Below are 26,871 nucleotides of genomic sequence, written 5' to 3'. Positions count from 1 at the left end.
GATTTGAAGGAAATTACAACTCCTTCAACATGGACTATTATGAGAACAAAGTTATTTACGGGAAAAAATAAAAAAAATTATTTATGCTGATTGCAAAATTAAAAACATTTAATTTTAAAAACAAGCAGAATCGCAGCTCAGAAATTTCAAGCCCTAAATCTTATTTCAAGGCTAAATGCTTAACCTTATTTAATTTCTCAAAGGGGAGATCAGTCACTTGGTCAAGTTTCCGGTACGACTATTTTTCGCAGAAAAGAATCAACTACAAATATTCAGCCAAACAAAAGGGTGCCACGACAACGCGCAACAAACGACAACTGACAAAACTTTCAGCTTAGAAAAAACATGCTTTACAATCTTAAAGTGCACCTGCAACTCTTAACATCGAAAGGTACATATGCATTTAATAAATTCCAACTATGCTATTAATTCAGCGGTTTTAAAATTTACCATTTTGTGAACAAAGATATTAACGGGAAAAAAGTCTACCACCCGGTTACAATACCCTTGCTTATTATTCGAGCCCATCTTATATTTATATGTGGCACCTGAATTTGCGTGACAAATACAGAAGGATCAGAATGCAAAATGCCTACCCAATTTCAGTGATCGAAGCAAAACCGACGCCGCCCAAAAAAATTTGTGTTTTAGTGCAATGCTGCAGGTAGTTGGGAGTCCAAATACAGAATGCCATTCAAGAAGTATCGAATGAGTTTTTGAGCAATAAAAATTTTGTGAAAGAGAAAAAAACCATGTTCAGAAGTTTCGGAGAAATTAGGAGGGCCGGACAAGTTTAACTCAAAGTTTCTAAGAAACAATCTCAAATGTTAATCAATTTCAGTACACTAAACCAGAAACTAACAGAATATACTAGGTAAGAAGCCGAAACAATTTCACCAAATAAATTGAGAATCAACCAAAAAAAATTTGGCAAAATAACAATCTTACAAAATCCTGCATATACTGCTAAAAACCGAATATTAAATAAAAGGTACATAGGTAAATGTAAGTGATACCTCAGAAGTGGTGATAAGAAGGAAATAATTATTCCATCAACCTGGACTACTCTGTTAACGAAATTATTTACGAGGTAAAAATTACAAAAAAATCTTAAGCTGATTGCAAGGGTTAAAACATTGAAACTAAAAAAAAAACCAGAATAGTTGCTCAGAAAGTTTCAAGCACTATGCCCATGCAAAAAATCAACCAAAAAACTTCTGGCAGCAAAATAAAAACATTACAAAACCTCGCAAATACCACTAAAAACGAATATTGAATACAATGAACATAGGTGGATGTAAGTGGTACATCAGTAAGTGGTGATTTGAAGAAAATTACAATTCCTTCAACATGGACTACCTTGAGAACGAAGTTATTTACGGGAAAAAAAATTATGCTGATTGCAAAGGTAAATACATTTAAATTTAAAAACAATCAAAATATCAGCTCAGAAAGTTCAAGCCCTAAATCTTATTTCAAGGCTAAATCCTTAACCTTATTCATTTTCTCAAAGGTGAGATCAGTCACTTGGTCAAGTTTCCGGTGTTTCTCAATCTGAAATGTTAATCAACTTCAGTACACTAAACCAGAAACTAACAGAATACACTAGGTAAAAAGCCGAAAGAATTTCATCAAATAAATTGGAAATCAACCAAAAAATTTTTGGCAAAATAACAGTCCTACAAAATTTTGCATATATACCGCTCAAAACCGAAAATAAAAAAAAAACATAGGTAGAAGTAAGTGATACCTCAGAAGTGGTGACAAGAAGGAAATAATTTTATTCCTTCAACCTGGACTACTCAGTAAACGAAACTATTTACGAGGTAAAAATTACGAAAAGAACTTGAGCTGATTGCAAGGGTAAAAACATTGAAACTAAAAAACAAAACAAAATATATGCTCAAAAAGTTTCAAGCCCTATGCCCACGCAAAAAATCAACCAAAAACTTCCGGCAGCAAAATAACAACCTTACAAAATCTCGAAAAACCACTAAAAACGGATCTTAATTAGAATGAACATAGGTGGATGTAAAAAGTACATCAGTAAGCGGTGATTTGAAGGAAATTACAATTCCTTCAACATGGACTATTATGAGAACGAAGTTATTTACGGAAAAAAATACAAAATTAGTTATGCTGATTGCAAAATTAAATACATTCAAATTTCAAAACAACCAGAAAAGCAGCTCAGAAAGTTCAAGCCCTAAATCTTATTTCAAGGCTAAATGCTTAACCTTATTTATTTTCTCAAAGGGGCGATCAGTCACTTGGTCAAGATTCCGGTACGATTAGTTTTCGCAGAAAAAAATCAACTACAAATATTCAGCCAAACAAAAGGGTGCCAAGACAACGCGCAAACGACAACTGACAAAACTTTCAGCTTAGAAAAAACAAGCTTTACAATCTTAAAGTTCACCTGCAACTCTTAACATCGAAAGGTACATATGCATTAAATATATTCGAACTATCCTATTAATTCAGCGATTTTAAATAGTTCTAAAATTTAAATATTAAAATTTACCATTTTGTGAACAAAGATATTAACGGGGAAAAAAGTCTAGCACCCGGTTACAAAACCCTTGCTATCATTCGAACCCATCTTATATTTATTTGTGGCACCTGGATTTGCGTGACAAATACAGAAGGATCAGAATGCAAAATGCCAACCCAATTTCAGTGATAGAAGCAAAACCGACGCCGCCCAAAATTATTAATGTTTTAGTGCAATGTTGCAGTTAGTTGAGCGTCCAAATACAGAATGCCATTCAAGAAGTATCGAATGAATTTTTGAGCGATAAAAATTTTGTGTAGGAGAAGAAAAAAAACAAGTTGATAAGTTTCGGAGAAGTTAGGAGGGCCGGAGAAGTTTAACTCAAAGTTTCTTAGAAACAATCCCAAATGTTAATCAACTTCAGGACACTTAACCAGAAATTAACAGAATACACAAGGTAAAAAGCCGAAAGAATTTTATCAAATAAATTGAAAATCAACCAAAAAAAATTTGGCAAAATAACAATCTTACAAAATCTTGCATATACCGCTAAAAACCGAATATTATATAAAAGGTACATAGATAGAAGTAAGTGATACCTCAGAAGTGGTTATAAGAAGGAAATAATTATTCCTTCAACCTGGACTACTCTGTAAACGAAGTTATTTACGAGAAAAAATTACGAAAAAAATTCAAGCTGATTGCAAGGGTAAAAACATTGAAATTAAGAAACAACCAGAATAGTTGCTCAGAAAGTTTCAAGCCCTATACCCACGCAAAAAATCAACCAAAAAACTTCCGGCAGAAAAATAACAACATTACAAAATCTCGCAAATACTACTAAAAACGAATCTTAAATATAATGAACATAGGTGGATGAAAGTGGTACATCAGTAAGTGGTGATTTGAAGGAAATTACAACTCCTTCAACATGGACTATTATGAGAACAAAGTTATTTACGGGAAAAAACACAAAACATTTATGCTGATTGCAAAGGTAAATATATTTAAACTAAAACCAACCAGAATATCAGCTCAGAAAGTTCAAGCCCTAAATCTTATTTCAAGGCTAAATCCTTAACCTTATTCATTTTCTCAAAGGGGAGATCAGTCACTTGGTCAAGTTTCCGGTACGATTAGTTTTCGCAGAAAAAAATCAACTACAAATATTCAGCCAAACAAAAGGGTGCCAAGACAACGCGCAACAAACGACAACTCACAAAACTTTCAACACAGAAAAAACAAGCTTTCCAACTCTTTAAGTTTACCTGCAACTCTTAATAACGACCAGTGCATATGCATTTAATACACTCCAACTATGCTATTAATTCAGCGGTTTTAAAAATTACCATTTTGTGAACAAAGATAGTAACGGGAAAAAAGTGTAGTACCCTGTTACAAAACCCTGGCTTACGCAAGGATAAATAAGAACAGAATCATTACCAAGGGCTTTCACACAAAATATCATTTGAACCCATCTAAGATTTATTTGAGGCACCTGATTTTGCATGACAAATCAGAATGCAAAATACCTTACCAATTTCAGTGATCGAAGCGAAAGCGACGCCACCTAAGTTATGCATATCAAGCATAGGCCTGAAAATTTGTTCAGGGGATGAAATTCTTATCAACTTTTGCAGCAGAGAGACGAAGCTTCGCTTCGAACACACTTGCGAGAACTCGACAAAAGCAGCTCTCTAAAGTGCAATAATAAAAATTGGAAACCCTCGAATTAATTAAAAAAAAAACTTCGGCAACCTCTGCATTTCGAACCTGCGACCTAAATATTAAGAGACTCACGCGCTAACCACGCAGCCACGAAATCTTACTAGGTACCAACTTAACCAGAGAACAGACGCTATGCAATTTCCAATGCTACATTGAATTTTCTAAACACTTTTAATTAACTATTTTATTTGGGAGTAAGGTTAGAAAAAAGAAGGTTCGTAATAACACACTAAGCTGATCGCAAATGTACAGATCGAACAGATTGATTTTCGAACTCCCCCGAAACACTAGAAAAACCCGATGTTCTCAAAAATTTTACAAGCCACAACGACATTTGTATTGTATTTTTTGGAAGTTTATGATTTTTTAAAAATTGGGTTTTTAGCGCGCGTGTGTCCCTCTAAAACTCAGTGTAATTCGGTGTTGGGTTTTTAGCGCGCGTGTGTCCCTCTAAAACTCAGTGTAATTCGGTGTCAAACGCATTTTAAGAAAAAAAACTAGGGTTAGTCGAACGAAATTGAATGGCATAAAACAATACCAAATGTGGGGGCGAGCGTGTCAAATGCGCTACGGAATTTTCCGTTAACGCATACATACTTTTTGAAATTTAGGTCTCTTTTGAGATCATTCTTTTGTAATCACGTTAGATAAAAACTGTTTCGACGCTAATGCAAATCTGACATCAGCCTTAAGAAAAAGGATGTCAGAAATTTTTTTAAATCAATTGGGTTCGAAAACAATTAAGATTTTAGTCATCATTAAAATCAACAACGTATCAGCAAAAATACTGCTAATAAAATCTATTACAATACATTATTGTTAAAACACCATCAACAAACATTCAGTTTTTCAAAACTCAAAGAGACGAAATAAACATAATTGAAGCTTTTTCGATGACGATAATTTAATTCAAGCCTTGCTCGGCATTTGTTCCAGTCTCTCTGCCTCCTCTTTTCCGGTGAGAACATTGGCTGACATCCATGTTAGCCGATCTTCGTAAAATTTGATCACAATTTGCGGACATTTGATATTGGCTTCTGCGGCTGAAAAACAATCTTTTGAAAAAAATAGTTACACATATGCCAACATTTTTCTAAGCCAAAACAAATGAACAAAAATTTTTCATGGAAAAACATAGCCAATTGACACATTTTTGAAAAAACTAACCCAATTCGAGAGAACTGGATCAAATTTTGAAATTTTATTTCGCTGGAAATCTAAAAACTACATTCCACTTTCGAAGCAAGAAATCGTCCACATTTTTTTTGCGCCATATCCACGTTCGTTTTTGGACAGTGCTATTAACGTCACTTTCAGCAGATCAATTTCAATTGAACTCAAAAATAGCATATACACATAAGTGCGTTCGCAAATGCATCAATATGTATGAATGCACATCTGTAGTTATTAGAAATTTGTGGAAATGAATTTGAATTGAACTCAGAAAGTTCACATATACTTCAGTGCCTTGTTATATGCATTAATAAACAAAAAATTAACCAAGACCTAAATAAGTGTCTGCTCTTCGTTCATCGACTCTTAAACAACCAATCGAATATATGCGCAATTGCAATAAGGGAAACTTACAGGCAAAACTGCAAGAATGCCAATCAAATTATTGCTAAAATAGCGTAAAACTGCAGAAAATTGAATAGGGCGTCATCGTAAAATTATATTCTACAGTCGAAACTAGAAGTCGATTATGTTTTTGTGACCTTTACACTTTTGCTGTTCGATAGCGGAGCTTTTAACTAAGGAAATGAACTGAACTTGAAAAGAAATCACATATCAAACCGCAAGAAATTTATAAAACGTGAAATCCTATAACTTTTTCCTGGAAAAAAAACAGGACTTGTAGAAAAAACAAGACATGTTCATTACTCTTATAACTATTATATTCCAGATCATTTAGGCAAAAAGGCGAACACCAAACATAACAAGCCGAGAAAAAATTTTTGAAAAAAACCAGGTCATATAAACATTCATGTATCGAAAAAACTTCACTCCAAGCAAACATAGCAGACACTTAAATTTAAAATTTAAAAAAAGCAACAACGGAAAAAAAGTAAGAAAAGAAACAGAGCATTGCACTTGCAACTACAAAGAAAGATGCTTACAGCAAAAAAAATCAATGATAAGGCAAATAAACAGACAATCTTTGAACAAACACCAACTGAAAAAGATCTTATGAAAAAAAAGTTGTAGAATCTTTCAAGTCCCCCTTATACTTGAGCAAACAAACGGAAAATCAACAATTCATTTTTCTCGAAACTTTTTTCCAATTTTCCAAGTACTGAAAAAAACAAGGTCCTGTCACGACTCGAACCCTAGACGTTAAGGCATAAAGGCAACTGATTTACCTCCAGGCCAAGGTAGAAGCAACCTGGAATGTTAATAGAGGACAACAGAAAAGAAGTCAGCTGCATGGATAATAAGTCAGCTGCCTTTTCTTCCTCCTCCTCAGCAAGTGATTCAACTGATTTTGTTGAGCGGTTCTTTTTAATTCCCCCCCCCCCCCCCCCACCTCACACGAGCTTCAATTTTTAGTGGAATGAGCGGTTTAATGAGGTTGATTATGAAGACAAAAATATGTTTGTCGTGGCCTTATTCGTCTGTTTAAAAATTTTCATAACAATCGGACAATGTGGTCAACAAATTTACTTGTAAAAATTTGCAGGGGGAAGGAAAAAGAGCCTGTTAAGCTAGTCGTTAACTAGAAAAAAAATCTCCTTAACAGTTTGATATCGAAGGTTAAAAAAAATAGAAGCGAAGCTGTGGTTCGCAAACACTTGCGAGAACACGACCGAAATGCAGATCTACCGAGTGAAATAAGAAAAAGTAGAAATAAGCCTCGAAGTAGCAAAAACTCGGCTACGTTCCGGAGTCGAACCCGCGACCTAGCAAATTTGAGTCTCACGCTCTAACCACTCAGCCACGGATGCTTTAAGTCCTCAAAAACTAGCCACCAATAACGCAGCTACATATGCTAATAAAGTGCCAATTCGATGCAGCAAAAGTAGCGTCAAATAGAAAAAGACACAATTTTGCATGAAATATATCGGAAAGCATAGAGCCAAATTATGTATAAGTTATGCATTTCAGTTCATTTGATGAACTGAAAGTGAATCAGCTGTGTTAACTTTTTATTAATCAAACGTCAAAGCACCTGATATTATACTGCTACAGCAGCCAACCGATTCAAAAGGGCCACCAAAAATAGCACTTTTTGTTTGCGACTTAGGTTGGAAAAAAAAGAAAGTTCGTATTAATACACTTTGCTTCGCAAGTGTAATTAACATGTGAAATTCTTTTGGTGACAAAACGTTTCGAATTTCAACCTATGCTTTTTTGAAAGATGACTGATATCAACATGAAACTTCATTGATGATATTCACCTAAGACGACGTCGGGCTTGTCTCTATTTTTCCACTTGATCACAAACTTGAGAGCCCCTCCGGCGTCAGTGGCGGCCAAGATCTTCTCCGCTTCCAACTGTCGGTCGAAGCCATACCCAATCTCAGACTGTGGCAGAGAGAACTCCTTCTTCGACTGCGACTGAAAATCAACCACTTACTAATTTATTCCATGGAAAAGAAGACAATTCTGCAACCACTCAATTTGCAATTTTGCAACCATTCAATCACAATAATCTCTAGCAGTATATGAAATGATAAAAAAAAACAAATTAGTAATATTTCTTCAAATGCCATTTGAAATGAAAAATAAAACAAGAATAGCCTGTTACTGTACACGTACAAAGGATACATAATGTTCGAGCCAGAATGATTGAAGTACTATGCACTACTTAACGGTCGGGGCCCTCTCGCAACAAATCGACTTCTTCATAGATCCCCCCCAAAAAAAATTGACCCGAAGTTTTAGAAAAATATGCCAATAACTAAAAGTCTGGGCCAATTTTGATGTTCAAAACTTTTGTCTTGGTTTTGTCACAATATTTATCTGAAGTGATACAAAATTGCGGAACCACCCTGATACTTTTTAACCCCGCAATGAAAAACGCCTTTTTGTTCAAAAAATGTCTAAACCTCCGGTAATTTTCAACCCCACCCCCACGGATTACGTACAGCTACTCAAAAACTCAAAAATCTGAAAACATTGTTTTAGATCGGAAAAAAATCAACTTTTTTGAAAAGTTTGAAATCTCGCCTTAGTTCTTGATAACTTTCCATAATAAAACATAGCCAACAGACGGTTGGAAGATTCAATGAACGCAAGGAAACAGAAAAAGACTGACTCATTTCAGGAAAAATGAAAAACAGAGCTAACAATCAATGTCAATTCAACTAAGCGCTTTCGCACTAACTTTGCATCTTCAGAGTATCTATCGATGGTATCTATTCTGGAAAAACTTCAACTTTCGTTTTTCAAAGTACAAAATATATGGCTTGAATGCTATTTGAATTTCATGACAAAATTATGATTGACAACTTTTTGATAAAATTAACTCGATTTACGAAAACTGAATTAATTGGAACTTTTTTTAATCCGCTGGGAAATCTTAAAATTTTAAATCCACTTTCGGAAGAAAAAATCGATCATTGTTCTTGCGCCACTTTCGATTTGGTAATTGAAGAGAGCAATCAACCTAAATTTTAGCAGATGAATTTGAATATAACTCAAAAAGTTCATATATACTTGAGTGCCTTATTATATGCATTAATTTGCATGAATGCACATCTGTATTATAGAGCCTTTTAGACTTTTTCCAGGAAAAAAAACGAACAAAAAATTAACCAAGACCTAAATAAGAGTCTGCACTTTATTCATCGACTCTTAAACAACCAATCGAATTAAAGGGCAATTGCAATTAGGGCAATTTATGGGCAAAACTGCACGAATGCCATTCAACTTATTGCTGAAATAGCGTAACTGCAGAAAATTTAAGAGGGGGTCATCGTAAATTTGGTCTGAGAATTGAAACCATAGCAAACACATAGTTGGAAAAATGTTAATGAGCCCAAGGACACCAAGAAAGGACTTTTTGAAGAAAAAAAAAACCATTTTCTAGTTTCAAAGAAAAAAATTTCAAAAAATAACATATCAACCTTAAAGCTCATAGAGTATCAAGAATATTTTTAGTGACATTCTTTAATCACTTTCGCGGAAACCTGAAGACAAACCTTTTTCTTAGAAGCAGCCTTCTCAGCTTTTGCTTCAGCCAATTTAGACTCAAATTCATCAACTTTTTCAGGACAGTGAAGATTTTCAAGTGGTTCCCATGTATTAGTTGATGCAGGCCAATCTTTCCATTTGATAAAATATTCCGGTTTGCCCTGCACTATTCGCTTTTTGATTATTTTCTCCACCACATATTCATCTTCAGAACACGAATCGGAATCATCTGCATCGCCAGACTTCTTGGATTCCTTCTCTGCTTCTTCGCTTTTCTCAGTTTCAGTAACCGATTTCTCTGAAATAATTTTCACCTAACGAAAAACCTTCATTTGTTATTACCATTTCTCCGAATAACCACAGACTTGTATCAGTCTTTAGAACTTATATCAGTCTTTATTTTGCGAATCAGCATGATGCAAAAACAAAATATCAATAAAACTCTCATTCAAAACGTTTGCGCGTAAAAGTCTGAGCAGACCAATCACGATTGAATGGGCTTTTGTATGAAAACATAATTGACCTACCTAACAAACGTTCTTTACAAAGGCTAAAATTGCAAAAAAATGCCACAGTAATGAGTTCAAGTAACCTTGCATTTATCGATATTTCAGATAGATCAATGAATTCGCAGGATCCAGTATCATTTTGACCTCACAACAAGCCAATATTCAGAACTGCTCGCATATTTTTTATTGCTCGCATATTTATCATTCAATTTTTACACGCAAGTTTTTCTCAAGAGTGTAAACAATTTAGAAAAAATTTAAGTAGAAAAATTGCTGTTAAAACATAAGAATGCCCAAAATGAACAAACCTGCCAGCTCAGAATCCATGTTTGCAAGACGAATGGTTTCCACAGAATCATCATTATCTACAGAAAGCTTCCTGTTTTTCAACTCTGTGGCAGAATCCTTATCAACTAAATTTTTAATATCTTTCAATTCTGATTTTCTTATCACATCCATCGCTGACTGAAACATACATCTTGATAAACACATAGTCGAAGTTGAGCTTCGTGTTATTTGCTGATCATTAAAAAACATTCGATAGTGAAACATGAGAGGGGCGGAGCAGAGGAGTTTAAACAAGGACACGAAGGTTTTTGATTCAGGACATTTTCTTTTCTTGAAGATAATCAGATTTGTGCCATTCTGCCAGATGGCACAGCGCAACCTTCCGACGAAGCACGAATCAGAGAGAAAAGGCCTTAACAGCAAAAAAGTGCTTGAAAGGAGGGTCAGAATATTCTGGAATATATATTTTTTAAAATTTCGATTTTCAAGTTGATATTTCTCAGAAATACGAAAAACGGCCATTTTGAGCCAAAAAGTGACGAAAATCAGAACAACGACAGAAATTGTGAAAAACAGTCGTACAAGAGACGGAAAATACGAAGCCTCTTATCGTGGCAACAACACACGATAAGGACCTTAGCAGTGAATATTGGTGGAGAAGGAGGCTTCAGTGGGGGAAGAAATATACCACGGAACCCTCCCGGGACGCAAATCAGAAGAGATAGGAGCGTTATCGCTGGAATATCACGGGAGCGGAGGCTTGGTCCCCCAGAGACTGTTTATGTGAAGGGACTGTATAGAACCAACTTTGTAGCTACCTGAATGTCATAGATCTCTTAATTAACACCGTTATTTTTTGATATTTCAGAATATGAGTAGCTAGAAAGAGGAAAGGGTCAATCCATCTCCAATGGATTTAATATAGAACTTTCACACAAAAACATGTTAAAATAGGTTGTTCGAGCCGTGTTTTTAATGACAATCACGTAGTCTGAGGATCCGAGACTCAGCTTTGTGGTTGTGTTCGCATGTAAACGAAAGCTGATCAAAAGTCGTTTGACTGATGGCCTAAAAATGGTAACTTTTTACTTAGCCCTAGACAGACCAGAAAGTCAACTGGCAAGGTCGAGACGGTGAAAAGCGAGCAGGATTAAGGTAACTGACGCCTGCCAGTCGTTGATAGGTACTTTTTCTACGCTCCGTCGCTGTGTAGTATTTGGGCGAACGTTACATAGACGTTTTTATGGCGCTCCTGGGTGGGCCTGTCAAAGGCATAAGACCATCATGATCAGCAAGCGTTTCAGCGACGAACCCTCCGCTCCAGGCGTATGCCCGAGTTAGAGGCCTTAATGACCGTTATTGTACTGGGGGAAGGTGCGTACCCTCCGTCCAGTACTAATTAGCTTTTTAACTTAGTTAACACCGAAAATTCCGGGGGCCGGAGGGTTAGGTGGGAAATCTAGAGCCCGCTTGTCCTGAGGTCCCAGGACCAAAAACAATTAAAGAGAAAGCGTAAAACCAAACAAAAATAGGGTATAACCAACAAAAAACCAAAAACAAATTTATTGGAAAATAAAAAAAAGTACAAAAAACAGTAAAAAATCCAGAAAAGACCAAAAACAGTAAAAAATGTAAAGTGACAGTTTATATGTTGTTTCCGGACGAGATGTGATCTGACCTTCCTGTTTGTTGTTGTTTCAGATTAATTTATATCGTTTCTGATAGAAAGATTGTGTGTTTTGGTGAAGGGTTGGATACCCTCCCTCGAGTGTAATTTGAGTGTTTAAGCACGTTAATGGTGATTTTGCCGGTGGCCGGAGGGTAGAGTGGCAAGCTGATCAACTTGTTCCACACTCAACAGGGACATCAGGGACAACATCCGCAACGACTGTTGGGTATCGTTGAAGCAATTTTAGTATCGTTCGGGTACTATTTCATTAAAACTTAAGTGGTGGGGGGCACGATTGAGGCGGTCCGATTGTACCCTCCATCGATTTTAAATTTCCGAGTTAAGGGTCTTAATTCGGGTATTTTGGTGCAAAGGAGGGTATAGTACTATTCATTAACGACTATTAATAGGTTATTATCCTTATTACATATTACTTATCTCCTCGATTAGACCCAAAAAACACCCAATTTTGTCGAAAATCATCGATTTTCGATCGAACTGTAGACCCCCAAATTTTTGGATCACCGAGCTTTTCCGAACAACAAAAAGCTTTTATATAGGGAGTAGCTACGTAGTTCGATCCCCCTAACTAAAGAAATTGCGTGAGAAAAGACTCAGTAGAAGTTGGAAAAAACCAAATTTTTTCGGTCAAAATTTCGATAATTTTCTGAATTTTGTCAATCGGTTTTGGGGATCGAGTTTTTGAGTTTCTAGAGTTAGAGCAATAAAATTTTTTGTGTTAAGAGCGTGCTAGCATAACGTGCTCGGTTACTAGAGAAATTCTTGAGTAACCCTCCGATCAGCTCCGTAGATAGAGCTAACGACTTAAGGATCGGAAAAGGAAGGAATCGGAGGGTCCAAATTTGATAGTTATTGGCCAAATTTTTGTCTCCAAACCAATTTTGATCCGGTTTTTTGCACTATTCCAGTGCCGTACAGGGCTACTACGCTCGTTTCAATTATTTTTAGGCACTTTCGATAGGAATTGCGGAAAAAGCTACACAGAACCTATATAGGTGGTGAAAAAAGGCCATTTGGACAAACACGTTTTTGGCAATTTCTCAAATACTAGTCATCCGATCGGGATAATTTTGGTACCATAAGTCGACGTTTTGGACCACTTTTCCGGACCGCAACCGTTTTTGGGTTGATAATCTCGGAAAAGAAAAATTTTTTAGAATTTGTTGGTTCGGAGGGTCCAAATTACAGGTAACCCTCCGAGCGGCAGAAAATTTTATCAAAACATCTTTTTATTCAACTGGGAAGATTGACCGAGTCAGCCAACCTAGTTTTAAGTCAGGTAGACCGCTTTTGGAGACTTTGTTGCGGTAACATAACCTTTTTTCTTGATTTTTGAGGAACCCTCCGAGGTAACCCTCTGGAGTCAGCTAAGGCCCTTAGCAACCCTCCTTAGTGGAAAATTTCCGCGAGGTTATCCAAAGAAGTTAAGACAGCCCCCCTGATAGAGAATTTAGCTTGTTTTGACGCTTCCTGAAGTTAATTGAAGGCCCTTCTGAGTGAAGCTCAGAAATTTGAAAATTTTGGAGGTACCCTCCGAAGTAACCCTCCGGAGCATATTAAGCATCTTATTGACCCTCCTTAGTAAATTTAGGGGGACCCTCCGAAGTGACTTGGGTGATTAAGGTACCCTCCGAAGTAGGCTAAGTGTCTTAACAACCCTCCGAAGTAACCCTCCGGAGTGTCTTAAACCTTCTAAACAACCCAAAGTTAGAAACTTGAGGAAATCTTCTGTGGCAATTTGGGAAAAGGAAAATATCCATTTAATTTAAATCATATTAGGATATTAGGCGTGCTTATTAGGATCATAAGAGCCCATTTTGACCCGGAAATTTGTGATCAACTTTGGATTCTAGATCGGGTGTATCAGAAGTGCCCGAGCAAAATTTTTTTGATTGTGATTTTGGTTGTGTGGTTGCCTTGAGCTACTTAATAGGAAAGTTCGGGCAATCCGGGAACAAATAAAGGAACACCTCGGTGAGTGTATTAGGCAAATACACACTCACTTGAGAAGAAAAGTTGTTCCCTACTCTCGTGCACTTGGAGCAGTCCGGGTGTGGGAGAGCTTTTTCATAGACTTTGGAGATTTTCGATCAGAGGTTGCCTTGAGCCATTTAATAGGACAGCTCGGGCAATCACAGGGCACCTAAAAGAAGACTTCGGTGGGTGTAGCAAGCAAATACACACCCACTTGAGAAGATTGTGTCCTGGGCTTGGTTCTTTCGGATCGTTCCGATTGAGGGAAGTCTTTTTCTTTAAGACTAAGTTTTATTGATCTGTTTCTGAGTCATCACTGCTTTTTATCAAAGATTGTTTAATTTTAACAAAGCAGTGACTTGATAAATTGTGTGGCGATAAATTGATACTGACAAAAGGTCGCTGTCACCTGTAGGATATTCTTATCTGATTATCTATTGTGTTTTGTGTGTTGATTATATCTTGTGAAAATCTGGTGATACTGTTATACTATACGACAGGGTTGAGTTAGCATTATATCAATACTGAGCAGGCCCTGTGTGTGTGTGTAACTCTAGCTGAGTCACTAAGATTGTCATTGAGAAACCTAAGAGATTGATACTGACTTTTCGACATACGAATATAGTTTTTTTTGTGTCACAAAGTATGCAGCGCAGGGACTCGTTAGGATCGACTACTAAGATTCCCAGGCTGAGCAAGGGCAGCACGCGAAAGTTTAAAACTAGGCGTAGCCAGTCCTCGTTTAGCAGCGCCTCCGACGTGTTTGCTGAAAACGAATCGACTAAAGGTCAATCTGATCTTTCAGTGAGCGGAATGAGATTGAGGAGCGAGAAAAACCTCGATGGCGATCAAAGGCGGAGCGCTGAAGCCGGAACCGCGAGCGAAACGCTTGTGGACCCCTTTGACGAGGGAGAACAGACGCTCATTCGACCCGACTTTGAGCCGAGCGAGGACCTCGAGCGGGAGGAAGTCGAGAGGACAGAGGAGACCTCGGAGCGTTCCGAGGTCGAGCCGCGAGAGGAAGTATTATTCAAGGGCTTGTCCAAATCGGAAACCAAAAGTCACAGGTGGAGGGGAGAATACTCACATTCGGCTAGTACCCACTCATCTCTGGCCAAGCAGAGCAACAACGCGATGATGTTGAGTATAAGCCCGAGTGAAGAACAAACGGGTTCGAAGGCCAAGAGGAGTTGGAAGTCCTTGTACGACGAACGCATGGCGTCACTACCAACTGTAGGTTTGACTTCCAGTGATGACTACCCGGAGATAACCCATCCGGATGTGAACTTCACAACGTGCCCAAGGAATGATATGAGCAGGAAGGCGTCATCAACCTCGCCGACCAGGCCCATGTCAGATGGGATAACGATGGGAGCGTCGTCAACCTTCGACAGATTAATGACGTCGATGAGCAAACAAAAAGGCGGTGCGTCATCAAGCACCAGGCTGCAGCCGTAGTTGACCTCATCTTCTCTGGGACTAACCCCGTCATTTGGGGCCACTGGCGACATAAGTGACATGTTCGCTGGCGTAATGAATGGTCTGGATGAACTGAGGCGGGACATGACTAAAAGAATAGATCAGGTTGATGAGAGAGCTCACAAAGGTCAAGAGAATCTGAGAGACGAACTAACGCATATGAAGTCGCAGGCGAGGGTTGATCAGGCTCAGTTGATTCGCAACACCGATCAATGCCTGGCGGAGAGCCTAGCACAGGCAAACAGGGAGTCATACGAAAGAGAGGCTAGGATGACCAGGGAGATCGAACGATTGTTGAAAGATCATGATAGTACCTACGCCCACACGATGACTAGCCTGGAGAAAAGGTTAGATGCAAAGTCTGACTTAATGATGCGGAAGCTTGACGCGATCCTGAATGGGAGTAGTTGGCAGGAGCATTCCAACCAAAGGGAGCGCTCACGCCATGCGAATGATGGAGATGGTACGGGCAGCAATGCCAGAGCCCAGCAAGGCTCGAGAACGAACTACGAACCAAGAAACAAGGAGCGGCCGAGGGCAGCCCCGCAGAGGCCTGGCTGGACGAATCCAGTCCCGCCGGAGGCAGATGCCACCCCGGAGACAAGGTTGCCAACCGTGCCACAAGTCAGTTCAGTACCAGATCTGACTACAGTCTCACAGGACACAACGATGTATGCCTCGATGTTTGAGCCTCTGAACAGATCTCTCGAAACATTCATCACCAAGCTCTCGAAGTCAACTGAGAGAGGAGAGAGGTCAAGAAGGACACTGAAAAAGCCGAAGTCATATAAAGACGAGTCAGACGGCTGCATTGATACTTGGATAGAGGTGATGAAGTTACACTTTGAGGAAGAGAATCTCTCCAAGAAACAAGAGTGCAGCGCGCTGACGAGCAACCTGGAGGGTACTGCATTAAGTTGTGTAATGGCGAAAAGAGCCAATGAGAGAGACAGCGCTCGCAAGATATTCGACATCCTGCTGAATCGTTTCGGCTCTGGAGTACAAGGGCACCAGGCTATGGTGAAGTTCGAGAAGAGGCGTCAAAGAGATGAAGAATCCATAGATAAATTCTTGGACGACCTTGAATTGCTTAGGAGGAGAAGCAACCCGGATGAGAGAATATCCGAGCGAAACTTGGCGATTGCTTCGAAGTTCATGGATGGAGTAAGGAATGAGGAGTTGAAGACGATGTTGGCCACTCACTTCACCCTGTCGCTTGACCAGGTACCCACGCCTGACGACTTGCGTATGAAGTCACGTGAGTATTTACTCATAAAACCGGGGGCAAAACCATTACAGCAATTATGGCAACTATAGCGGGACAAACACTGGTGCGAATTCCAGTTGGTACAAACCTCGCGATGACATGGATAAGAGGAGGTCGTGTGCGAATTGTGGTTCGATGGACCATCACGTTTCCGCGTGTTCTGCATACAAACAGAACATGAAGGCCATAGGCTACTTTCTCGAGGACGCCGACGCGACCGACGAGGATCATGAAGAGTACGTCAGAGGGCTCATCATGAAATATGGTCCGAGGTGTTTCTTCTGTAATTTGGAGGGACACTTCAAGTCGGATTGTACTCAATTTTGGGATGCAGTAGCGGACGCGAAACATCCCCGCCACGAAGAGGCGCTTTCGGGCGTCAAGGCCAGTCGAGCACGTCTGATGAACGAGGCTGAATCTCGGAGGAAGGAGACGACACCGGGCACCTTCACGACCAAAAAGGTTAGGACATGGCCTGACGAGGTGGTAGCCTCGAACCTCGAAGCAGAGTCCTCTAGCCCACTCAAGGTGGATTACGGCCTGGCGGCAAGGACAGCGCTGCAGAATGTCAAACAGGACCTAGCCACGAAAGAAGTGGAGCAATGGGTAAGGTCGGAGCTGGGGAGCACAGATCTTCGGGAAAGTTTTAATGTTCTGGGTAAAACGACAGAAGTAGAAGACAAAGAGAAACCCAAGAAACAGGGACTTAAACTGAACGTTATATCTGGTAAGACTTTCGGCATGACGAAGGAGGGGACCAAAATAATGTCCATCATCTCAGTAGCAGGGCACCAGGTGGTCAAGAACTTGAGTGAACCATCCGAGATTACACTAGTCCACCTGGACATCTATGCCGACTACCTGAAGGAGAAGGATCCCAAACTGGACTCCAGGGCAGTGCGAGCGCTGCTCACAACGGGAGGTCCGAGGCTGATGAAAGTGGACGGACATTATATCAATGTCCATGGCCCTTACCCGATCCTGATGAATGTGGATGGCATCAATATCTACACGAAAGCTCACATAACTGATGCGAACGATCAGATTGGCCGGATATACATTGGTCAAGAGGAGCTGAAGGTTAGACGAATCGGACACAACGCGATGCTCGAACAAGATGCGGTGCATATTGGTTGTGAGGCCGATCTGGCCGCACACGTTCTGGACGTGCAAGGCAGACAACTTTCAGTAAAGGGACTGCTAGACACGGGAGCAGTGGTTAGTGTCATGCCAGTCAAAACTTGGACCGACATGGGTTTCGAAAGGTCGGATCTCATACCGACAAACATCAGGTTGGCAGCTGCCAATCAGGGAACGATCTATGTCACTGGACGAACCCCGATCATTTCACTGCAGCTCGGAGGAAGACATCTTTGGATGAGCTTCCTAGTAGTGGAGAATTTGGACGAATCCGATCAATTCATCTTAGGAAGGGATTTCGTTCGCAACTTTGACGTCACGATCGATCTCAATGACGGGTTGATTGGGATCAAGGATCCTGAGAGAAAGTATGAAAAAAGACCCCTTAATAAGATCTTAATTAATCAGGCCAAGGTGCCGATTTTTCTGGATCGAAAAGTTAGATTAAAACCAAACCAAGCCGTAGTAGCGACGTTTAGGATGAGGAACTTGAATGAACTCAGCAATGACAGACAGGTGTGTCTGGTACCAAATCCAAACAGTAAAAGCTCGGCTATTTTAGGAAGAAGCTTCTCACTCACTCAGAGCGGACTGTGTGTGAGTGTGTTATTGAACACAGAAGCAACAACAGTGACAATACAGAGGGGAAAGAAACTTGGCTACGCTTTGCCTCTGAACACAGACTTTCAGAGTGTGGAGAACTTGAAAAAGTTTGATGTAACTAAATGTCCATTGCATGCGAACCAAGAATGTATAATGAAAAGAGTGAATGAATTGAAATCTTCTAGAAAATTGTTTTCAATGAAGTCGGAAACAGATGATGGGCTGTCTAGTTGTTCCAACTTTCCTGAGAGGCCGACGGAAGCAGAGTTAGCAGCGAATAAACCTGTCCTACCTGAGATAGAACATCTGAAGGGTAAAATATCAGACAAGGAACTAGATTCGCTCAGAGCAGTGCTAAATCGGAACGCAGACGTTTTTTCGGAACATAAGGCCGACATAGGTTGTTGTAATTTTGTAGAACACGAGATTGAGATAGAAGAGGGCTCGGTACCTCATAGGGAAGGGGCGAGAAGAATGACCCCAAACAAGTCAGAAGCGTGTAGGAAGGAAATCGAGATGTTAATGGAGTACGACATGATCGAGCCGTCGAAGTCCCCATGGCCTTGTGGCGTGGTCATGGCGAAAAAGAAAGGGGGACAACTCAGATTTTGTTGTGATTTCCGTTATCTGAACGCAGTGACTATAAAGGATGCATACCCGATTCCCCGCATCGATGAGAGCCTATCCAAGCTGGGGGACGCGAAGTTCTTCACGACGTTGGATTTGGGCTCTGCATTCTGGCAAGTGCCACTCGGAAAGCAAGATCGAGAGAAAACAGGCTTCGCGTGTGAGCTGGGACTGTTCCAGTGGAAGAGGATGCCATTCGGATTGTGCAACGCGACGGCCACATTCCAGCGACTGATGGCCCAGGCACTCACGAGCGTCACTAAGAAATACGGGCATCTCATCATGTGTTATGTCGATGATGTCGTGATTGCAACACCAACCTTAGAAGACCACATAGAGAGGTTGGAGGAGGTGTTTTCTTGCATGAAGCAGGCGGGTCTGAAATGTAAACCCTCTAAGTGTGAAATCCTCAGGGATTCCATAAAGTATCTGGGCCGCCTGGTTGACAAACATGGAGTGAGACCAGATCCCGAAGCGGTTGAAGCGGTGCTGACCTGGAAGGCACCTAAAACAGATACACAGCTGATGAGTTTTCTGGGATTTGCCAATTATTATCGAGAATTCATCAAGGGGTATGCTGACAAAATATACCCCATGCAGAGGCTGATGAGAAACAAGGGCAAAAAGTTCACTTGGACTGATGAGGCACAAGTTTCATTTGAAAACATCAAACGTGAGCTTTGCGAGGCACCGGTCCTCGGCATGCCGACAGAGAAGGGGATGTTCGTGCTGGACACGGATGCATCAGTGGTTGCGATATCGGGCATACTTCACCAGGAGCAGGAGTGGAACGGGAGAACGGTTCTTCGTCCGATAGCCTACGGGAGTAAAGTCTTGAGTGATACTGAAATGAAGTACGGCGCACCAAAAGCGGAGATGTTTGCGGTGATCACTTTCGTGGAAAAATACAGGGCCTACTTGGGGAGTGCTCCCTTCAAGTTACGTGTAGATAATCGTGCCCTTGCCTGGCTGAAAACCTATTCGATGGACGAAAGCTATATTGGTCGTTGGATCGTGCGCCTAGATGGATACCACATGATCATAGAGCACCGTACCCGTGACAAGCACCAGAACGCAGATAGCCTCAGTAAAAAGACAGAATTTTATGAGCGCCTCGAGGAGAAACAGGCTAACCAATCAGAAATCAAAGACGGGTTTTCCTTTCTGGACAAAGAAACCTACGACAAGCTGTCACTTACTAGGTGGTTAGACAAGTCAGGACATCCTATACCCGGACACCCTGAACTTCCAGTGGAGACGGCCGCAGAGATAAAGCTTTTAGCCAGAGGCGAGCCCGTTCCATTGGATCTGCTAGTCCGATCCAACTTGGTACAGCAAGAACTTACCAGGCTGGGCATAAACAGGATGGCTCTATTGAACAGGACGGTGAACGTGGCGCCGGACGTCATGGGAAAGCTCCGTGACTTGTTGGACAGGGAAGTGGATAGGCATGATCGTGAATGGATGGAGACCATGCAGCAGTTGACTGTCACCGAGAGAACAGAGAAGAGGCCAGTGTCCATTCGCAGCCGAGGCGTTGAACGGGATTGCAGGTCGATTGTCAACCAGCTGGTGAGCTCGATGCCGAAGGAGGTCTTGTTGAGAACTTCGTTCACTGAATATGGAACACTGAATCAGAACCAAACTACTGAGGAAGTCAGGATCAGGTCGAAATCTAGCTTCACGAGGAGAGTGCATTTCACGGATGCAAAAGAAGAATACAAGCCGAGCCCAGATTGTTCGTCCGTGGACGAGACAATGTCCGGGGAGTCTGATACCTTCGAGCCAGTCAAAGACGACTCGTCTGAGGATTCAGACACCTTTGAGCCCGTGCAGGACGACTTGTCCGGGGAGAGGTTGACGAGACCACCTAGGGGCAGAATTTTGTCCGGGGAGTCGGGTTTGAAGCAACAGATGGACAGAGTTTTGTCCGGGGAGTCGAGAAACATCTCAGACAACTTGGAATATGATGTTGGGAAATCATTCGATTCAAGTGTTGACTCGAGGCCCCAGTCCTGGGACAACACGTCTGAAACAACTTCCAATTCCGATATGTCAGAGATCGCAATCCACTCCTTATTGGTAGACTGGAAGCAGCGTGGGCTGGACCGAGAAACACATCAGGCTCCAGACAGGGACAGATACACCTCAGATGAAGAGGGCACTGTGGTAGATAATGCCGCAGACGAGCTCGAGCTGATAGCAGTTTCGAAACGCCCAACCAGATTGCTGCCACATGGTACGGTCGTCCGTACCAATCTGGAACCATCTGTGCAGGAAGCGACGCCTTTGAAAAAGATATGGTGTGTCAAGTTGATGGACGATGCTCATGCTCCGGAGATAATGAGTGGGCAATTGAACGTGGTAAAGACGTATTTGAAAGCCAGGTACAAGGCTGTCGGATCTCCTAAGGGCTCAACGAAATGATAGAATGACGAGCAGTCTGAAGAGATGGATCGAGAATGGAGCACCTGACAAGGGAGACTTGGAAGAAGACAGCTACAAAATCCTGAAGCAATTCTACCTGAAGCGAAACGACTTGTTGTACCTGAACAAGGACGGAATCGTAGCCTGCAAACGAAAAGAGGAGGACAAGGTCCTCTATAAATACAATTCAATAGTGTTACCACAGTTGTACCAGACCGAATTGCTCTTTCGCTCACATGATCAGATGGGCCATCAAGGCGTGGACAAGGTGTATAACAGGATACAGTAACGATTCGAATGGCCGGGATTGAAGAAGGCTTGTGAGAAGTGGATCGCAGCATGCCTGTCATGTCAGCAGGCGAAGGATCCCAGGAAGCTAAGGTTCCCCCTACAGTCAATAGAGTCGTCAGGTTTCAACGAAGTGGTGCAAATTGATCATCAGAAAATCTGCATGACAGCAACGGGCTATAATCAGGTGCTGGTAATGATCGACCATTTTACGAAGTATGCGGAAGCAGCATCCTGCATGACAGCATCGGCGGAAGAAACATGTGATCATTTGATAAATGTGTGGATAGCGAGGCATGGCTTCCCCATCACGTTCCAATCGGACAATGGCAAAGCATTCGTGGGTGATCTCACGAAGGAGTTGATGAAAAGGTCGCAGGTAGCGCAGGCCCACTCGACCACTTATCACCCGCAAACGAATGGCCTAGTCGAGAGGCAAAACCGCACACTGGTATCCATGCTGAGAGTCTACTGCTCGCGTTACATGGATGACTGGGACAAGCACTTGCCGCAAGTGATGGGTGCTTACAACAGCACGGAGCATTCCACCACGGGAATAAGTCCGCACATGATGTTAACGGGTCATGAAAAAGCGCTCCCGTTGACGTTTTTCTACCCTGAATATGAGGGGAAGAGGACAGCACCGCAAACGTACCTGCGGGATAATATTAGAAGACAGCAGGACCTCAATGACTTATGCAGGAGGAATACGCAACAGGCACAAATTAGACAAAAAAGGAGGTTTGATAAAAGGACAGCTGATGCGAAAGCCTACTCAGTTGGCGACTACGTCTGGGTGTTCCAGGAAGTGGTTCCACCAAAAGGAACCAAGAAAAAATTAAAGAAATGGCGTGGTCCATTTCAGATAACAGAAGTGCACCAAGGAGTTCGTTTTTATCGATTGAGCACTGGAAGAGCAGCTCAATATGAAAACATCAAACCACACAATGCCTCGTCAGAGGATTGGTGCATCCCAGCGGACATGCAAGAGGGAGACTATTTGATAGTGGATCCTGCTTGTGAAGTGAATGAAAGGGGTACTCGCGACAAGAACGACGGGAATGAGGTGGTGGACGATTGCGATCTACCACTGGATCTCGAGTTGACCGAGCGAGTAGAGGTGGACGATGAAACTCTACCTTATGCCGAAGAAGACTGGGACTGCCCGGAACAAACCGAAATTGACAAAGGAATGCAGCCTGACTCTCCTCTCACTATGGAAACATGCCAAAGCAAGAGAGGAAAAAACCAGAAGAAATACAATCCGTACGGCGAGGATTTCGTTGTAGACAGGATAGTAGTAAGTGATGTCATAGACTCGCTGGTGGGACTGGACGAAGTGGCGATGCTAGAAGAAATCGACCTTGTGAACGATATGGATCAAGATTGGATCGACGATCGATCAGAACCGGAAGTGGAATTCGAACCAGAAGCGGAACAGACTCATGAGCAAGAACTAACAAACTTGCGCGTGCTCGAATGGCTCCATGATCTGCCGACAGATCCAAAAGAGACGATCCTGACGATTCAGGACGTCGATAGAGACGGCGTCAAATACATCAGTCATGACAATACCGAGTCCAACTGGGTCGCCCCAGATGGTCCTCTACGTGTTCCACAATCCAACCTTGATCTTCTAGACTTTGGGCGATCGACGGGGACGTCGATGGATATTTTTGTCCGGGGAGTGGGGATAGGACTCACCCACACCGAAAATCTGATAATAAAAAAATGAAATCGGCAAGAGAAACCGTAGAACTAGAGACAGAGGGCGAGAATGCTAAAAAACCACCTTTTGGACGAATCTTTGAATCGTATTTTGATCTACCGAACCATTATTCGAACAATATCGTCATAACGGACAGCGATTTCATACTCACGGAACGCACGTGCGCCATAGCGATAACCGCGGACGTAAGCTTCAAAACAGCACTAGCGGCTGACTTCAAAAGAGAGTATAAAAATATCGAGTTTTTGCGGAAACAGAGGCCTGGTGTGGGAGGGATGATAGCGCTGCCCCCTGTTGCATCACAGATACCAGGGAAATATTTGTGTTTCCTGGTTACCAAGGCCACTGATAGGCAACACGTAGATCCAAAGAGCTTGGTATTGGCCATGACTCGACTTAGGGATTTTTTGGTTGAGAGAGGAGTGACCTCTCTCTCTCGTTGCCAATATACGATCCTAATAGGGGAAAGCTACATCCGAGAGAGTTGTACGCACTTGTACATGTGATATTTTCAGAGACTGACATAGAAGTTTACTTACATAAAAAATACTATCTGAGCATATGCTAAGAATTGCGCTCGGCGATAAGTGGTTTTTATTAAGTTATTCGATAAGAATTAGAGTCAAGTTTTAGGTTAGGTTAGGTTTTAGGTAGAGTATTAGGGATTATGTTTTTATGTAATAGTAGGTGTGTGATGTTTATGTGTTTATGTGTTACGTTATTGTTGTGATATGTTTTATGTTTGTGTCATAAAAGACCTGGGGTACTCCAGGTCATCAAGGTGACAGCGCACATTCGTGCTACCCTGACAAAGGTAAAGGTGGACGATACACCTTGGTGCTAAAATTTTAAATCAGAATTGAGAAGAGAATTTCAATGGAGAATTTTAAAGAGTTGAATGATGTTGTATCCAAAAATGATGGTTCTAAGTCGCGACTTGTTTTTTAGATCTTGATTGATCGGAAATTGTTTACTGAACACTGAATCAGACGAGACAGAAAGAAATTACACGACACGACAACAAGAATCAAGACGATAAGAAATGGGTGACACGAACGAACTCATGGAATTCCTCTCAGCGAGTCTAGGAGCGACTCTAGACGAGATCTATCAGCGGCTGATCGATTGTGATTTCACACGAGAAGACCCGGGGTTGGCGATGTTTGTGGTCGCGCTCCTCAATGCATTAGGACGAGAGGGTCGAGGGAATCGCCCTACGGAAGTCGTGTTAATGTTGGCCTTCGGTGAGTCCGGGACCGCCGAGAGAGGCCGAAATCGACTGATGAGATGGAGGCGTGGAGAAATGTCTGGCCACGACCTGGCTCGTGAGCCAGGACTAGGTGAGCAGAGGGATCACCGGCTAGGTGAAATGCCCTTACCAGTCCAACCGGCGCAGCCACTCATCGGAGCGAAGAGACCACGTGATGGGCCAGGCCCGTCACATTCGGTCGACTCTCCTACAGCTGCTCCTCCTTCGAAGAAAGTGAAGGTGAGTGAAATAGAGATCCAGACGTCGGAGACGATCGAGACGCCGGAGAAGAAGGAGAAAGATCAAAGCGAGCTATGTGCCAAACTCCAGGAGTATAGGGCAATAGCTCGAGAAAGAGACGAATGGAAGAAGAAATACGAAGATCTACAGGTGGCTTATAAGGAGGATGAAATAAAGCACCTGAAGGAGCTGTATATGGCGAAGGTGAGCCAAGTGTCACCGGAAGTTCTGGCGAGCATGAGATCCTCGGAGGGATCCAACGACACACGCCCCGGGACAACAGCTCAGGAGCTGTGTGTATCGAGAGAGCCCGAGGCTCCTCAGCAGACACGACTGTCTGCTTCTAGTCAAAGGTTCACGATACCAGACCCTTCTGACACTTACCTCGCCCCTCAGTTCCAAGAATCGTTCAACCAAGTGGCCAGGGCGACAATGGAGGAGATCAACCGAACCACTGGACGGACATTGGGTAGGATCGTTCCTTCCCAGCGTCGTGATCAGTCATCAAATAGCTCGGAGCGAGCACCCCACACGATAGTGCCCGTGGGGACTGCGCATAGCAGAACCTATCAAAAGTCCCGCGTGGTAGATATCAGGAAGAATCTGATGACACGGCACCAGTTCACGCAAGTAGCTGCGGAGCATCCTCGAGCCTGCCTGAATGACATGAGCTGGAACCCCGCTACGAGCGACCAGGTAATTCCCCCAGGGAGTCGCCACCTGATCATAGGAGACAGTTTGGTGAGGGATCTGAATGAGATCTCCGTCTATGGTCAGACAACCACTTTGTCCTTTGGAGGAGCTTCAGTGGCTCAGGTCATCAAGATGATGGAATTCCAAAGCGAGGATCACCTGGATACGCTGGTGATAATGCTAGGAACTAATGACGTCTCGAGAGCCCCAGTGACTCCCGAGTGCAAGTGGGAGCCTCTACTGGTATGCCTCCTGAATGAACTGAAGGAGAAGTACAGGCCCAGGTTTGTGGTGCTGTGCACGATACCACAAAACCCGCTGATGGGCACCACAGTGGCAGATTTCATGAACGGCAACGTGACACGGTGGAACGAAATGATCCGTAATCTGGTGAGAAACAACCCTGGCGAGTTGCGACTTCTGGATCTCGAAAACACGCTGCGCATGATTGATCATGTTGCGCTTACCAAAGATGGGATTTATTTCAACACCCAACGAGGGAGACACTGGATGAATGATGTATTTCAGACGCAATTGAGAGAAATGGAGCAGGAGTCGAGGGCGACCAGTTCTCTGGCTCGGACCAGCTCAACGACCGGAGGAAGTAGAATAAGGGCAAGCGTGCCCGAATCCCTCGTCAACCGCCTAGGGCCCTTGGCAATGGAGACGGCTGTAGCCGCACCCACCGCTCCGAGCTCAAACGTGAGAGAGAGGCTAGGGACTGCTCCTCCTCCCAGAACACAACCGCTTGAAAGCCGTCTCGGCAGATCAGTGGTTCAGAACAGAAATAACTCCCAGACCGTGTCTAGGAGGAACGATCCGCCCGCTACGGCAAACCCTGCTCCAGCAGCAGGATCATCTACGAGCGCCGTGCCTGCGGAGGGAGTTGAACCAGGCAGCCTGCTGCTTTGGAATCGATCAGACCCTAGTCATTGGGGACAGTATAAGACGGACATGTCCACGAAGCTGAACATGAATACCCTGACGTGTCGGGAAGACGCGATGAGAATGATTGGCGGAGAAAGTCCCACGGTGTCGCGATTGTATCGGATACCAGGTGTGGATTGGCTGCTAGCAGAGCAGGAGCAGTTCAGCTCTACGACTAAGCTCCGACATGCAGACTTGAACGGGTTGCCTCAGGACAATACCTTTGGACCTTTGAACACACGATCCCTTACGGACGTCAGACAGAGAGCCCGGGAATTGACGCCACCTGCTCGAAGGGGCAAGTTTCAGGCAGAGAACAAGCCCAATAACAAGCATCATAAGATGTACAGGCAGTTCGCTAAACCACCCGGTCAGACGCCTGCGAG

The 26,871-nt window shown here is 42.5% G+C and overlaps 1 protein-coding gene across 1 annotated transcript in view; it reads right to left on the bottom strand.

Moving 5' to 3' along the window:
- Positions 1-4,923: 4,923 nt before the first annotated feature.
- The window catches only part of LOC134847922 (chromobox protein homolog 3-like), a 359,550-nt gene continuing 337,602 nt past the window's right edge, over positions 4,924-26,871 (bottom strand). The window contains exons 2-5 of the mRNA XM_063865212.1: positions 10,173-10,331; positions 9,364-9,653; positions 7,618-7,777; positions 4,924-5,265 (exon numbers count right to left, since the gene is read on the bottom strand). Of these exons, the coding sequence (XP_063721282.1) occupies positions 5,132-5,265; positions 7,618-7,777; positions 9,364-9,653; positions 10,173-10,323 (735 nt within the window). The 5' untranslated portion in view covers positions 10,324-10,331 and the 3' untranslated portion in view covers positions 4,924-5,131. The remainder of the gene's footprint in view (positions 5,266-7,617; positions 7,778-9,363; positions 9,654-10,172; positions 10,332-26,871) is intronic.

This window comes from Symsagittifera roscoffensis, chromosome 6 (genome assembly GCF_963678635.1).
Source record: "Symsagittifera roscoffensis chromosome 6, txSymRosc1.1, whole genome shotgun sequence".
In the NCBI taxonomy this organism is placed as follows: domain Eukaryota; kingdom Metazoa; phylum Xenacoelomorpha; order Acoela; family Convolutidae; genus Symsagittifera; species Symsagittifera roscoffensis.
This window is presented reverse-complemented; position numbering and strand designations above follow the sequence as displayed.